Source organism: Chiroxiphia lanceolata, chromosome 1, assembly GCF_009829145.1.
Source record: "Chiroxiphia lanceolata isolate bChiLan1 chromosome 1, bChiLan1.pri, whole genome shotgun sequence".
Taxonomy (NCBI): Eukaryota; Metazoa; Chordata; class Aves; order Passeriformes; family Pipridae; genus Chiroxiphia; species Chiroxiphia lanceolata.
The window spans coordinates 123,025,685-123,041,370 of NC_045637.1; the positions used below are offsets into that span (position 1 = coordinate 123,025,685).

Genomic DNA, 15,686 nt, shown 5'->3' on the forward strand with positions numbered 1-15,686 from the left:
TAAAATTTGGTCCCCCTTCCCAAATTCCTATTGGGAACATGACAAAGAGCATTACCTCCACCAACTGGCTGAAAGCTACAGGGATGTTGACCACACAGTGATTAGCCTGCAGACCAAACAGGAAAGGCAAGATGTGGTACTCCTTCTGAATTTTCCCCTCTCCCTACCACATGCCCCACATCAAAGAAAAACATTAATTGTTTGGGATTTTTTACTTTTTCTCAGTCTCCCCATCCAACATTCTCCTGCCCATCTACACAAAAATTGACACTTTTAGGGTAGGAGATCCACCCCCAACAGGACTCCAACAGCCTTGTACAGTATTCCTCAGTCAATAGCAAATATTTTAGCTATTGATTTTTTTTGACCTACCAAGTATTCAAGAAAACGTAGCTACAAACTTATTTGTCCAACATATTCTCATTTATCATGCGTTCACTGGATGAAAATTCTTTTTGACATTTCAGAAAAGAATAACTGTTTAAAACTTCCCTTTAAAAGGGAATAATAATACTTGCAATTCTGAAATTGCTCACTTATACAGAAACTTGCTGAGGGGGAGGAGATAAGATTAAACATTTCAGTTAAAATCAAATAGTTTTCTGAATTAACCTGTGCCCAAAATGTTACAGCTGCTTCAACATGGCAGCCCACAACATGGAAGCATTCAAGGCCAGGTTGGATGGAGCTTTGAACAACATGGTCTAGTGGAAAGTGTCCTTGCCCATGACAGGGGTTTGGAACTAGATAATCTTTAAGAGCCCTTCCAACACAAACTATTCAGTAATTCTGTGATATTGAGGAAAAGAAAAAAAATAAATTTTCCTCAAGCATAGGATTATGTACTTGTTTGTTTCAAAAAACACCCCACTTTACCTTTGTCATACTCTGTGTCTCTATCTGTGACAAAGGATTCTGAAATCTGTTGATGAGTCTGATTCATCAGCTGTGAAGTTAAACATTCTGATGGTGCAGTGAAGATGTGGCAGAGCTGATAAAGTGCCTGATAAAGGAACAAACAAGTGATACTACTGAGAACTTACCTAAAGCCGCTGAGCTGATGCAGCTGGCCTGGAGACATCTGACTGACAGTCAATCAGTCACTGACTGACAGTCAAGCCCAGTCCCACTTTCTAATAGCAGGGTCTTCTAACATGTCCATTTTTGGAGCGCATGTAAAGATTCCTCACTTGAGTGAGGCTGAGCAAATATTTGCTCACAGTTATTGGTATGGGTGAATAACACCAATCTCTACTTAATAATTGTCTTTGCTAGTTTTAATATAACTGCTTCAGTATTGCTTCAAAATAGTGCACTGTACTATCCTAGTAGTTATAGCTTCTATACTGTGTAGTAAATAATTCCGATTATGATATTTTAGTCTAATCCTTATCGTAATAAATATTTCTTTAATATAAATATATCTGGTTTGCCATCCTTAATTCTGCAGGATAAAGTTGTGCAAAAGTTCAATTACATCTGTATGATTGTTTAGACATTAAATGTTGACCAAGTCTGGGGCTAAGATTGGATCCAGCCCCAACTAGACTCCTCTCTGAACAGGAGTTCAGAAAGCAAGGGGTCCTTGCTGCACCTCCTGACCCAGTGGGAAGGTTTCTCTAATAAACTTTGTTTGAAGCTCCCATTCTGCCCATAACACAGCATTATGTAGGTAACATGTTATGGTTGAGCCTCGGACTTTCCCTAGGGAGCTAAATGAAGGAACCTGTGAGATTAGTGCCCTGCTGTGCCAGACAGCATGGATACAGTGAATGTAAAACCAGTGTGAAGCAAGGAATGATTCACTCCACCAAAAGAAAAATGCTAAAGACTCCAAAGCAAGAGCAGGCTTCTAGGCAAACGTATTATATTTAGTTACCCAAAAAACACCCAACAACAAGTACACCTGTGCAAGGTCTTCTAGACTGGAAAACATTTGTTGTTGTTTTCAATTATTTTTGTGCTAAGAAAAAATGCTATCACTACCTACACAGTTGTCTCTTTTTTCTTAGGCCACATGGCTACAAACCACTTCTAGAGAGGCTCCAGGGACATACAGCCACAAGACCACCAACTGTTTAATATGCACAACATGCTGCAAAGACACTGACAGCTTGACAAAGTAAATCTGCACGGGTGCCATTACTGGTTGTGAATTCACACATCACATTCCCCTTCGTCCCGAACCTGAGACAGACAGACATGGTTTATATTTAGCATCAGAAACACCCAGGATGGGAAGGAGACCCTTGCCCTCCACTTAGGATCACTTACTCTTTGCCCAAGACCTATATGATTAGGCTTTAACAGTTTAGAGCACTCTTGTGTATGACAACAAAGCCTTTCCCTCACGCCTGATTCCTTGGATCAGGGTCAGAAAGAGTTAATGTGTCTACCTGAACGACTGATAAACGCCCACCAATAAATCATACACATGAATGGTTCTTATCTGTTCTATGATATTTTGTTCAAAGTTCATGGCTGCTCTCAGGAAAACAAACCATCAACAAATACCAGTTAAAATGAGCTCTTTATTTAATGACAACTGTTAATGGCAAACACACTAGCATTTGGTCTCTGCTTTTATATTATTTTTAAAAAAATTCTTTTGTAATAGATGTATAAGGAGATTTTTCAATAGAATTGGAGGTTGCAATTTTATGCTACAAATTTATTTTTTTTAGGATAAATTCAAATTTCACTTAAGACAAGACATCCGAGTTCCTTTTTTGACAGCCAGCAATATTGGGATGCATTGTACCAGGTTTTTTATGTACAGATATAAATAAAATTTCAGAAAAAAAGTATTATGTGAATACCAAGAAGCAAAAGTATGCCTTCTAGTAAGGAAACTGAGTTTCTTTTCCTTGGACATCATCAACATGAGCGAAAAGTGGTCAGAACACCTAAGCAATATTTAAATGCAGTTGATATTTTTATGATCCAACCTGTTTTCCAACTAAAAAGTAATACCATAAAATAAATGTAATAATGTTTTCATATCATTTAAGTGGAAACATTAAATAAATTTAAGCACAGAATAAAAAATTTTTAAAATTACTTTAACAAAACCAGTTCATGATGATCAAAGTAGAGCTTAGTAGAGCTGAATTTGGCAGAGTTAACATTTAAAACTGACAAATATTTTCAACTTGTAATGTCAAAAAAGCAGAATACATTTTTTCCCAAGAGTTATGTTATCAGTATAAAAAGGAACACAAAATACAAGTTTATTGTAACTATTAAAACCTCTGCCTTTAACAATATTTCTCTGTGAGAAAGCTCATCCCTGAAACACACACATACATTTCCAGAACTGCATTCCCTAGTGGGTAAAGTCACAGGGATATATCCAAAACTAGAATAAAATTCTGCTATTAAGCTTGTGATAATCTCTCTAAAAACTGAAATATTTTTTTCTGTATTTTTAGTTACCTTTTTTTTTTTACCAATGTTATTTATATTTGGGGTTTTTTCTTGTGATTCCATTGTGAAATCTCCATTTACTTCCAAGACCAAGCAGAGGATATGTAGAACAGATTACTTGCCAGGGCCAGAAGAGGGAGCTCAAATTAGTATTTTCACTTATTAGGATAAAGCAGCGTGTACCTGTGTAGAATTTAACAGTAAAGATACTTTTATAACATTAATTAGCCGCTTTGATGTATTATGCATTTAAACTAAAGTAACAGATTAGCATCTGCAGTAATGGCTGTATAGGTCAGAATTAAGGCAAATGGCTCTCTTAAATCTTTGAATTTCAGCAACTGAGCCTTCCACTCCCATCTCATTCAGGTTCCAGCTGTCTCCATCACTCACTGTATGACCCACATGCACTTCTAAGAACTCTCTTTCCCTGCCATAGCTGATATCTGAACAAAAAAGCAAGTTGCCCTGCACTAAATGCCTTCAAACTCACCTCTTTTCCTTTGCCAATCAGGCATATAGAGGCTTTCTCTCCAATGGGAAACAAAGCTTTGTAAACTTCTCTCAATTCTTGCTGTAAAGTCTCAGTACACACATAACTATCTGTAAAGTCTCCAGTCCAAGAGACATCTTCAAGTATTTTTAATTTTAATATTTAACTTATTCTCCTTTTCAAAGGAGAATAAGTTAACTCAGGCTCTGCTTTTACGTCCTAAGCTGCACCCTCTGCCAGTTATTCCGTACCAAGTTCTTGCTGTGCTGCTTCACAGAATTAAACCACCACACAAAGTCACCAAATTTTATATTTTCCTGTCCGCTACATTTAATACAACATATACTGCCACAGCTGTGCATATGGACAAAGAATACAAAAGCACATCTCCTTAGTCTGTGTTGGATTAGACATGATGAATCTGCTGGATAAATAAGTTTGTATCAAACACAATTATTTATTTACATGTAATAAATAACAAATCCATTTCCACTTAATGTTTTCAGAAGTTTAGTGTAATAGTTGTTATGGACAGTAACAGACAAGCAAAACTGGGAGAATGGTACCACCACAGAAATCTGGGATAAAGTATACAAGCAAGATCCCTTCAAGTAGCTCATAAGTGTGGAAATGGATTTACAAGAGTACAGAATGCCACATGTAAAAAATACTTATATGATGGCAAGAACAGAGCCTAGAGAAGTGTGACAGAATAACGGTATGTTTGAATTTTATGTAAAGGAGATGAAGCCAACAGAAAGGAAAAAAAAATTAAAGGAAATATTAAAATATCAATATTAACAGAACAAATCTCACCAAGTAAAAATCCATGAACAAGATGAGTTCAAAGGACTCTACAAATAAAGAAAATGTGTCACAGAAGTCTAAGAGTAAGACATATTTTTTTTGCCCTCTGACAGCCTAATATTTAAATATATGGTTATTCTCTCAGACCTTAAATAACAGTTCTGCAACTCTCTAAATATGATTTTCCATTCTCAAATAAATATCTATGTAACAGTTCTGGAGATTAGAAACACATTGATTAAAGAATCAATTTTATTATAACAAGGTAATTAAAAATTAATTTTGGCAAAATAGCAAAACAGCAGAATAAATAAATTAATAAACAGAAGTATGCAGGTAGGTACAGAGAAAAATAATCAATGCAATCTGAGCAGTGTGCCAAATAATAAATATTTATTTGTTTATTTATTAATCTCATGGCTTCTTTGATGGCACTGGACTTTTCCCTCTCCGTTTAGCAGCTTTCTCCATTTTCAACTGTAACAAGAAAAGACATCAACAATGGTTGAAGCACTAATTTGCAAGTCAGCTAACAAGGCAATATTAAATTGCTACATCCAGCTACAAATTTACCAGAGTACTACATGCAATGAAGAGAGCTACAGAGCATTATTAACCCAACCTAGCATTGCTCATGTTTGCACCATAGGACAAAGGAGCACTTTCATAGCTCTACTGCTCCTCCCCTATTCAAACCAGGGCTGCCTTATTTCTGATAATGGCAATCTAGGTACTTATGTATTCATCAAGGCCACTGTGCCTCATGAGTTTCTCTCTGTGTAAGGTAAAGCAGCTTTATTACAGATGTCTAACAGATACAGTTAGATGAACCAGCATGCACAGTCACCAAGGAATGGTGCTGAGATAGATGCTAAACCTCTGTCTCAGTGTCTCCTTGCTGACCCACAAGGTTCCTCTCATGAGATTCCTCTCATGAGATTTTTTCTACACAGTAGGCTCTTACAGCATGGTATGATTTACCAACACATATACATTTAACTATGCCATTTTGTAGTAAGACTATTAATCCAAACCAATATATTTGTTGTTCTCACGTATTGTTACATTAGTGAATGAAATTATATTTAGAGTAATTACATAAAAAGAATGCATGGGCTTTTGCATCTAATACTAGATATCACACTGCTAACAAAAACACAAGAAAAAAAGTTAACATGCTTTTTCCCTCTCATAAAATAATCTCCAAAGGAAGTCAAGCCTCATTCCTCATTTGGATGTCCCTACAAATGAACTCACTGCTAAGCAATCCTGTTGTTGGTCTACACAGGAGCTGATTTTAAAACATTTTTCCTTATTTGGAGGCTTGGAGGTAGCAGAAATTCCTACTACCTTCTGCAAAGAAAATAAAATCTTGGGGGGGGGGGGGAAGAAATGGAGGAATTTGGATTTGATAGTAACGTGTTTTCTATTAACATCGGATCATATTTTGTGATGATTTCCAAAATAAGGAAAGCTATTTAACATTTCACAAAGCTAGAACAGCTTTCTCTTTAACAAACACCTTGTTGCAAGCACCAAGCATAACAGCAGTTTCGATTTTAAAAGTTAATTATGCAACACTGCCTTACAAAAGAATTCATGAACAGTCAAGACACACTTCAGCTGAGATGGTGGAGCTAAGGCACTTATGTGGGAAAAGAATTGGTATTTAAGCATGTAAGTAACCTATACCACAGGGCATTTAAATTTAAGATAGTCAGTGGGGTGGAGGAGACACCTCTAAGGGAGTGATACAGATCATCTAAGAAAGACAGACCAGATTTAGCCCAACTTATTCAGACATTCATTAAAAAAACCCCACTATGAATTTTATAAATGAGGTAGCAAACACACGGTCCTAAATGTCACAGAGGACTTGCTGTGAGTCTGCTTTGTCATTTCTTTTTGTCACACAGTAAAATATTTCAGTTTTCTGTAATGGCAGGTTACTTAATTAAAATCTGTCCAGTTAAGGTAAATGGCATCCCACATGACTGACTTCTGAAATCCTATAATAGCTCTTAACTGTATTTAAAACATGTTAAGAAGCTAGTGCTTTCTCAGGAACAAGAGAAGTAACTATATAATACATTTATATGCTACTTAAATCACGTATGTAGCATTTTAGACGTCCTCTTGTGAAAGTGTATTTAAATTAGTGAAGGAATGCAGTAACTTGCCCGTTCTTGATAACGTTTTTCAAAGTAAGCCATGTCATCTTCTTCTGAAGGTTTTCCATGAGAAATTTGCCCTGTGGCACTTGAACTACCTGAAAAACAAACAAACAAACAAAAAAATCCCCCAAAACTCCTTTTTCATTAAGGATACATGTTATTCTATTAGTTATGTTTTACATTTGGCAAAATACACGTATAATGAGAACTCACCTTTACAGGCAAGTACAAAACACAGCAGTTGGGATCAAAGAGAAACCTTTTTAATCTAGGCTAGCAGCTATTATAAATTGTCTTGGAGAAGTTCAACAGTGAGAGTAAAAGCTAAATTTTTATACTAAACAAGGGACATAAAATAGGCATAACTGATCTATAATTCCATCTAGAAAAGACTTTCTGGCAGAAGGCAGTTTCACAGGATTATGCTGAATATATACAACCAGTTCAGATATAATGAGCTTCTCGTAGGAATTAAAAATTTTAAAAACTGACCCAATGAATAGGTGACACCGTTAATGGGGAAGATAACAAATGCTAGGAGAAAATCACTTAAGGTGAAAACCACGTCATGAGCAGAAATAACAAGCATTAAGAAAAGAGTTATTCTAAACATTTCAAGTACGTGAATGCTTTTCACATAACAAGGCTTCAATATTCAATGTTTAACTTTTAGCCCTAATCATCCTTCAATTCATTAATAAAATCATTTAATTTTATATTAAATTCTTTTTGTATAACGGTATTATCCTACTTATACATCACCTGCTCTCTGTGAGATGGTTTGAGCAGAACTAGAAGGCCCCTGAAATGCTTTTAGAAATGGATGATCCATGCTGGTAATGGGGGCTTCTAAAAGTTCAGCAGAAGGAGCACCTGTTAGAAAATAAGTCGAATGAAAACAATAATTAACTTCATGAGATAGATTCCTAATATACATGATGGGGTCAAAACAAGGCTACAAATTCATATCTACAAGTCTCAGTGCAGTCCCCATAAACTTGAGTTAACAAAAGCATTACAAGGATGGCTTCGAAAGAAATGGAAAGCTTTGTTTCTTCAGTTACTATGGCAATACCATAGTTTCTAAACTTCTGACAAATCCAGGAAACCAGATCAGAATTTTAAAAAGAAATAATGAATATATGGCAATTATAGATAAAACAGTATTTCAGGACAAAATGTATCCATTGTTAAATGACACAAAATCACAGAATAGCAGAAGTGTCAAGGCCAACTAACATATCTGTTCTATGAATTATCTCTGGTTTTTAAGCTGAACAGCTATTAACCTTTGAGTTTGAAAACAAAAATGCTGTAAATATATAACCAAGAAACTCCTGGGCACTATTAGGCTAAAGGATTAACATAAATATAATGTGGAAGTATTAAGAGAAAAAGAGAAGTTACAGTTCCTTCTAAAAGATATGCTGCCTTTCAATCAGAAGCAACTGGGCTGAACACCAGAACTGTTGATAAAGAGTTATTTTATCAATTCACTACAGGAAGTTGGACAACACGGTCACAGTGATCTCTTCACACCAAAGGACTGCTGGAAAAAAAAATCTATCTGCATTCCTACTCCCATTGATCCAGTTTGCCTTCAAACTTTGAAAATCTATTTTGATTTAGTACTTTTCAAAGCTACTTAGGTGGAGAACTAAAACTTCATCTCAGGTCAGCTGCACTTACCTATTCCACTGTCATCAAGTCTCATGTAGCCTTCTGCTAGTGAACTAAAACCAGTCAGTCCTCCCATAGCAGCATAAGGAACATCCTGCCCCACAGGCTTTCCTTGGGCCAAGCGCTCCTCTTTGGTTTCCACAACTGTTTCATGAGCATATGTTGGCTGACCACATGCACAAGTAAAGCAACTATGAAAGCCTGAACACTTGGAACCTAATTAAAAAAAAATTAGTGAGATGATAATGGAATTTATACCTCATTGCAGACAAAATGGTTTTCCTGAACTGATCTCGTAAAAGAGTTCCTCCACTACAAAAGCATCCAGCTATATAAAAAAATCATATAAACATAAAGGATCACTGTGGAGATTAGATCACAAAGCCCATCCAGTCACAAGGTCTCATTCAGTCAAGTTTCAAGTACCTCTGAGGATGGTGATTCCACCTCTCTCAGCAGCTTGGACCAATCCTGGATCAGACATTTCTTTTCTGATATGTAACTATGCAACATATTTCCTATGCTGCAACTTGTGTCCATTGCCATTAACAACACTCCTCTCTCTATCCACTGACAAAAAATAAAGGGTAAGAAATTCTGACACTGACAACTTGCCAGCGTTTTGGCAATATTGCCTCCAGAGTTGTACAGCACATGGCAGTGTTGCATGGCCAAAAAGCTTCATATCCTAATTTATTATATAAATCACAATTTAAATGTCTTTTAAAATTAGCAAAATTATCTCAGTAGTAAACAGAGACTGTGGCAACAGCAAAATGGGTTCTACACAAGAGTACCATTAGACTAACTTTCATGGGGGTTTTTAACCTCACATAGTCATAGGATGTAACTGAAATAGTTATACACATGTCATGTGACATTCAGAAACAGAGTGGAATGAAGTGACCTATCTGCCCTAAAGTCGGGGATAAAACTGTCATCAAAGCCCTGCTGGAGCAATGATGTGACCAAGAAATTGAGGAACTGATTTTGCAAATGTTTCATTATACAAATTACTCTGCTTTAAACTCACAGTTCATTTTGCAGAGCACCAAGAAAGATTTTTTTAAGTCTTGCATAATATGCTCAAGGATCATATTCTTGGGAATGTTAAAAGGCTTTTTCATATAATTTTGGGCACTCCCTAGTAACAAAGCTCTGTATTCTGTGTTTGGACACAGAATGCAGTGTATATGATATATAAAGTCAACAGCAGTATTTTCAATTATAATTTATCTATCACATTAGATTAATCAACACTGAACTAAACTAATACCATTACATTAAAACAACACAAGTCCAAAACAGAAGCAAGTCTTGGCACTTCTCTGTGAAATCTGTGAATCCCTTAGAAGTGTCCAGTATTTTTGAGAAACACTGAAAAAAGTGCATAATATATATTATTATTGAAAACACTGTGTTCTACACATTCAGTCTGAATTGTCCAATTGCACATTTAAGATTTTTGCATTACTTAGAGCAAATCTCGAAAGGCTGTCATACAAATATTTTATGGTTAATTCTATGAGATATGATTCCCAAACAGTAAAAGCTGTTTACAGTTTTTCCTGTACAAAATAGCGACATTTTATGAAAGACATTTAATAACAGAACTCTAGCAAAAAAACTTCAGCTTACATAATTTGAGATTTCAAACTAAAACATCTCTATGCATTATTTATTTTATGTGGTCAATAACTACTGCTGTTTCATTACCTAAACCTGAAACAACTGAAGCAAAAAACTTCCTCTTAATCCTTTCTCAAAGCTCTTCCTTGAAACTCCATTCCCCTTTACCTTTCTGGACTCACAATCTGTATGCTCAGGAACTGCTTTGTTAGAGTGCTAACAACAGTATTATTTGAGAACAGAGCACTACTTCCTATGGAATTGAGAAAAGATACATTAACATTACATTCAACTAGGCAACAGAGGAAAGGAGATCAACCCTTCTCTCTCACAAACTACCAAGTTCAGGTAGAAAAGTCACGTGCATGCAGCTGGAAGTGACCAACTGCAAATGCGATGCTTTCATACTGCCTAACTTCAGGCATCTGTCTCCATAAGCACCTAACTAAACCATTCAGAAACTTACGCTCCTTCACAGGACTTGGGGAAGCCAAGGATCTTGTTCTAAACCCTCCTGCAAAAGGTGATGTCTTCCTTCCCACTTCTCATCCTCCTTCAAGGATCAAAATACACATCAGTGACAAGTGCAGCATATATCTAATACCCAGGGACACATACAGATCCCTAACTTGTTGTTTCTGTTGAGTTTCCTAGCAAGGAATGATGCAAGCCCATCCATAACTTACAAGAGTTACATGGAAATCCAGGTGCTGCACTGTGCTGGTCAGCAAAGTGTTTGCATCTACAGCGGATGGGCTGGGTGCCATTCAGAGGGACATAGTGGTAGGACTGGCATGGACAACATCTCACTCTACAAGGCACACAGATAGGACGCTCTTTGGGAAGCACTTCATAGTCTGTTTTGTGTTGTTTATACCTAAAAGAGGTAAAAATAATAACTTTCATAACTTTGATAGTATTTATCAGAAAAGTAACTGAGAGCCTTATAATTTACTTCAAATATTTGGGGTTTAAGTATCCTTCATTATATTACTGTTAATTGTTAATTTTTAATTAAATGCATAGTATCAGCTGCTTTTACAACTATTTATCACATAAATATCACAGATCTTTATGTTTTGTTTTGATACCACTATCAGAATCAATATGATGTACAATAACTCATGCCTTAAAGCTGAATTTATTGAAGACTGCAAAACCATTTTGGTTTCAAAAAAGTGTATTGAGATTTAGATTTAAGAACAGTTCTTACTGTCTAAAACCTTATTTGCTCAACCCTCAGGCCTTAAATTAAGTTGCTTATGTGGTACTGTAATGTATCTGGAAATACTTTACATTTTCCTGATTTTTAAAAAAACAGTGGTATGAAAAAAGAAAAGCTGCCTACCGGTGAGTACAAAAGCACAGTGTCTCTGGTCCCACAAGCTTACAGTCCATGCCAGTTGGTGATCTCCAGCTCACATACAACCTGTTCTGTAATCGAATTGGTAGTACTTTTCTTTTGTACTCTTCGTATTCCTCCGGAGTAAAGAGCTTTCCTCCATCATCATCACCTACAATTCTGTAAGCATGTTATAAAAAGAACCATAAGGATATGAAGACAATAAAAGTAGATTTCTCCAGATATTTTTTCAAATAATACATAACTACTTTTGCTGTAAATGCAAAAAGAAAATCTTGTATTTCATAATACTGTTCTAGTGATATACATTTAACAGAACTATAGCTGATCTTTAGAGAAATTTTGTGAATAATGCTCTTTTGAAAAAATTGCTCTGACAGACTGAAAAACAGTCTTGTAAGACAAAAGGAAAAAATAAAGGAAACTACACAGCACTGCTTTTCACATGGCAGAAAATGCAATGAGTATCAAGGGTTGTGTAACCAGCTAGCTCTGTGTCAGACTTCTTGAATGATCTCTAGCAAGTCACTTCACCCATCTACACCTAACTGTACTGCAGGCTTGTTTGTATCAAGTGATCTAATCTTAGTCTAGTTTGAGAGTAACTGCAAGCAGGAAAACAAACCGCCATCAAAGTAACAAACAACACATCCAAGTTGTCTTCCAACTTGCAAGAAGGCTATGATAGTTTCTGCAGCTAAAGTTGATGGGAGCTGTATCCCACAACTCAGACAGGCCCACTTGCTTAAGCTATCACTATATTCAAATTCAAGGTCACTGAATATTTGGAACTCCTGAGCTGCATCCATATTCTGCATTTATAGAAACAATTGATGACAATAAGTAAAACCTGTAAAATACAATTAAGACTTAATTGCAACACTTACCTATGCTGAAAGTTAGTTTATTAATGTCTGTAAATATTTCAGTTATTATTTGTTGGGTGCCCTAAAACACACTGAATGAGTCATTCTGTGTCAAATATTCCGTGGATTTGTGCATTGCCAGTACTGTACAGCACCAGAATAACGTGCCAACACATCGCTGTCATTTGCACATCAACCCAGCCAACGCCCACTGAATCACTGTACACCTTATGTAAGAAATACCACTGTGCCTTCCTCTCATGTTTTATTTAACTTTTCCTAAGCTAAATTCAGATCACATTTCAGCACAATGACTGTGTTCATGTTTATTTTTGCTCAGCCTTTCGAGAGGAGTGCCGACGAGATTAGCAAAGACACACAAAGTAGTATGAGGCGTTTATAGAATGCAAAACTAGAACTCATGGTGCACGGAAGTCCGTGTTTTCTGAAAGAGCAGTACAGCTGTCAGATTATCACAGAATGGCTTGGGTTGGAGGGGACATTAAAGATCACCTAGTTCCAACCTCCCTGCTAGCCCATATGGCCTCTCACAGCACATCACACAGACACGCTGCCGGGCGGGCCTGGATGCGATGAACGACGCGTTCCTTTGCCGCACAGCGTTTACGCCGTGCCCGCACCAGGGCACACCAGCCGCGGCACCTCCGGCTGCGACAGTGAACGGCGGGCGGTGGATGTGACTCAACGCAGCCGCCACAAACCCCGGAGCAGCGGCTTCGGGAGGGCGGTGGGCGAGCGCGAGCATCTCCTCAGGAGGAATCCCGGGCCGCGCGCCGGACACGGGGGATGCGGCACCGCTGCCGCCGGCACCCGCCCCAGCGACCCCCACCGCGCCGGCCCTGGCCCCTCACCGCCGGTACTCCGCGTACTCTTCCAGGGCCTCCGCCTCCACCTGCAGCCGCTCCATGACCGGCCCAGCCGCCGTCAGGGCGCCGGGAGCGCCGGGCGCCGCCCGCGCACGGAGCGCGACAGGCGGGAGGCAGGCGGGAGGGCAGGCGGGAGGCAGGCGGGAGGCAGGCGGGAGGCAGGCGGGAGGGCAGGCGGGAGGCAGGCGGAGGGGGGGGGCAGGCGTGTCGCCCGCAGCACGCACCGCACCGGTTGCTGAGAAACGTGCGTGGAACTACGGGGTGTGTGCCGTGTACACGGGCACGGCGAGCCCCGCGCCAGGGTGTTTTCCCGAACGCGACTCGTTTCCCGGTGCGCAGCGCAAATTCACACACCGTATTTCTGTGTTTTATTCTAGTTTGCGCAAAGGAGGGAGCTAGGCGGTAACCCACAAAAGGCTCACTGGTCATCAAGACTTTACACTCTTGATACATTTTAACAACGGCATCAGGATTCATTGGTTACAAGTTACATAACTTTTCTATTAATACTCAAACCCCTATTTGCTACTTATAGCTCTCGATTCTCATGAGAATTAGTCTGCAGGTGCAGTTCTCTCCATTTGAGTCTGGGGTCCATTTTGAGTAGGTGGTCACAATCGCCCACTGCCAGAATTACCTTTCCCCGAGTTACTGCTCAGTTCTGCTGACTTCACTCTTGGTGGCTCTTGTCCAGATGGCCCATTTATCTTGGAATTGTCTTCTCTTTTCCTTAAAACAAAAGATTAGCCAAACATACAACATTCACAATGCAATTGCTTAATCATAACTGTCTAGCTACAGCTACTGACTAACAACAAAAAAAAAATTGCGAAGTTTGATTCGAATCTTGAGTGGCTCAAATCTTGAGGGGCTTGATATCAAGGACAAGGACATACATGGTGCATGCACCCCCCAGGAATGGCAGTCATCCCCCATTCCTCTCAGAATGGACACCCTCCCTGAGTGGCAGTGCCGGGGCACAGGCACATGCACATCCAGAGATGTGTGTGTGCAGATCCACACACCTGAGGTGCCTCAGAAAGGCATCCACAATCACGAGTGCCATGAGCCACGCAGCCCCTTGTGTCCACCCAAGCCCTCACGGCACCTGCCCTGCACTCACATTGTCCTCAGCTGCTGCTGCTATTTAGACCACCCCATTCCTGGTGGGTAGGTGACGGGTATTTTTGGTTGGTCACTGATTTCCCATCACTCTTCCATTATAAAATAAAATATATGCTCCATTACAAAATGTGTGTTTTGTTCATAGTTCAAGACAACAGGAGGCTAACTGTGGGAAACACTGCTAACCAAAGATGGTTCTTAAGATTGGCAAACTGCTATTCCCCATTCCTCTCCATGTGCCACAAGCAATGCCACTACATTGAAGCAAGTCCTCTGATGTGTTTGAGGGCTGTAGTGAATACACCAGACTGCTATTTCAGGTACTGCACTATCCGTGTAAATTACTGCTTCCCCTTGATACAAACACCCTGGCCACAAAGTGACCAAATATGTGAGGAAAAGATGTATGTTTTCTTTATCTGAGCTTTAGGAAATTGGTATTTAAATTGTGCTCTGCCTGCTAGCATGAGCTGCAAACCGTCAGACTGTCAAACTGAAACCCACAAAGAGAGGCTTTTTCCATACCATACAATGACACTTGCCTGGCAATAAAAAAGTACAGCAATTCAGGGAAATCTCTAGATTGTTTTAAACTGGGCAAGCCACAAGCAATGAAGCAGAAGGTGAAGAGGATTGTCACAAGAACGACGGCAGTGTTTTGCCAAAACATCCCCCAGAGAGAGATGAAACAACAGGGACACTACCAGGTTTCCAGCAGTATCTAAATAAGGTGACAGGGCATATGGTCTGGGCATTTGTCCTGTGGCTATGCCACATGTATAAGAAATTTCAGCAGAGGAGACAGCACTACAACACAACACACACGTTCTGTCACACTGAGATCTGAACATGAACAGGTCACTCAAAGGCAGAAATTACATGGGAGCAAGTCCTCACTGCAGTCAATACATCTTCAAGTAAGTTAGTGGAGGAAAATAAAATCCCACCAAAAAAAAAAGCATTATTTCTCCAGGGAAAATTCCTCCTCTGACCACCGCTTTGATAAAGAAAGATATAGGGGAAAGGGGACCTTGAAAGCAGGACAAGAAGCTCTGCAGACAGGGGGTTTGAACATAACAAGAAACACACTGCTGCACAGGAGCTGCACAAAATTGAAGATCTTTGATACCTTATCTGTATGCACATTTCACTGGTGCCAGATTCCAGCACTGCTAATAAAGGGGGGAAGGGGTGGAAAGAGCTCTGGCAAGCCTGGTTCACACAGAATGAGCAGAG

The 15,686-nt window shown here is 39.0% G+C and overlaps 2 protein-coding genes across 2 annotated transcripts in view; both read right to left on the reverse strand.

The window, feature by feature from the left end:
* The window catches only part of STK31 (serine/threonine kinase 31), a 34,131-nt gene extending 31,988 nt beyond the window's left edge, over positions 1 to 2,143 (reverse strand). Inside the window, 4 exon segments of the mRNA XM_032688313.1 lie at positions 515 to 522; positions 613 to 659; positions 871 to 1,003; positions 2,030 to 2,143. Of these exon segments, the coding sequence (XP_032544204.1) occupies positions 515 to 522; positions 613 to 659; positions 871 to 1,003; positions 2,030 to 2,143 (302 nt within the window).
* Positions 2,144 to 3,470: 1,327 nt separating this feature from the next.
* Positions 3,471 to 13,425, reverse strand: FAM221A (family with sequence similarity 221 member A). The gene is made up of 7 exons (XM_032713477.1): positions 13,311 to 13,425; positions 11,558 to 11,731; positions 10,896 to 11,086; positions 8,590 to 8,796; positions 7,663 to 7,773; positions 6,907 to 6,995; positions 3,471 to 5,203 (listed from the first exon to the last, which is right to left on the reverse strand). Exons 1-7 carry the CDS (start codon positions 13,364 to 13,366, stop codon positions 5,141 to 5,143), a joined length of 891 nt encoding a protein of 296 aa, XP_032569368.1. The 5' UTR covers positions 13,367 to 13,425; the 3' UTR covers positions 3,471 to 5,140.
* Between the last annotated feature and the right edge of the window lie 2,261 nt (positions 13,426 to 15,686).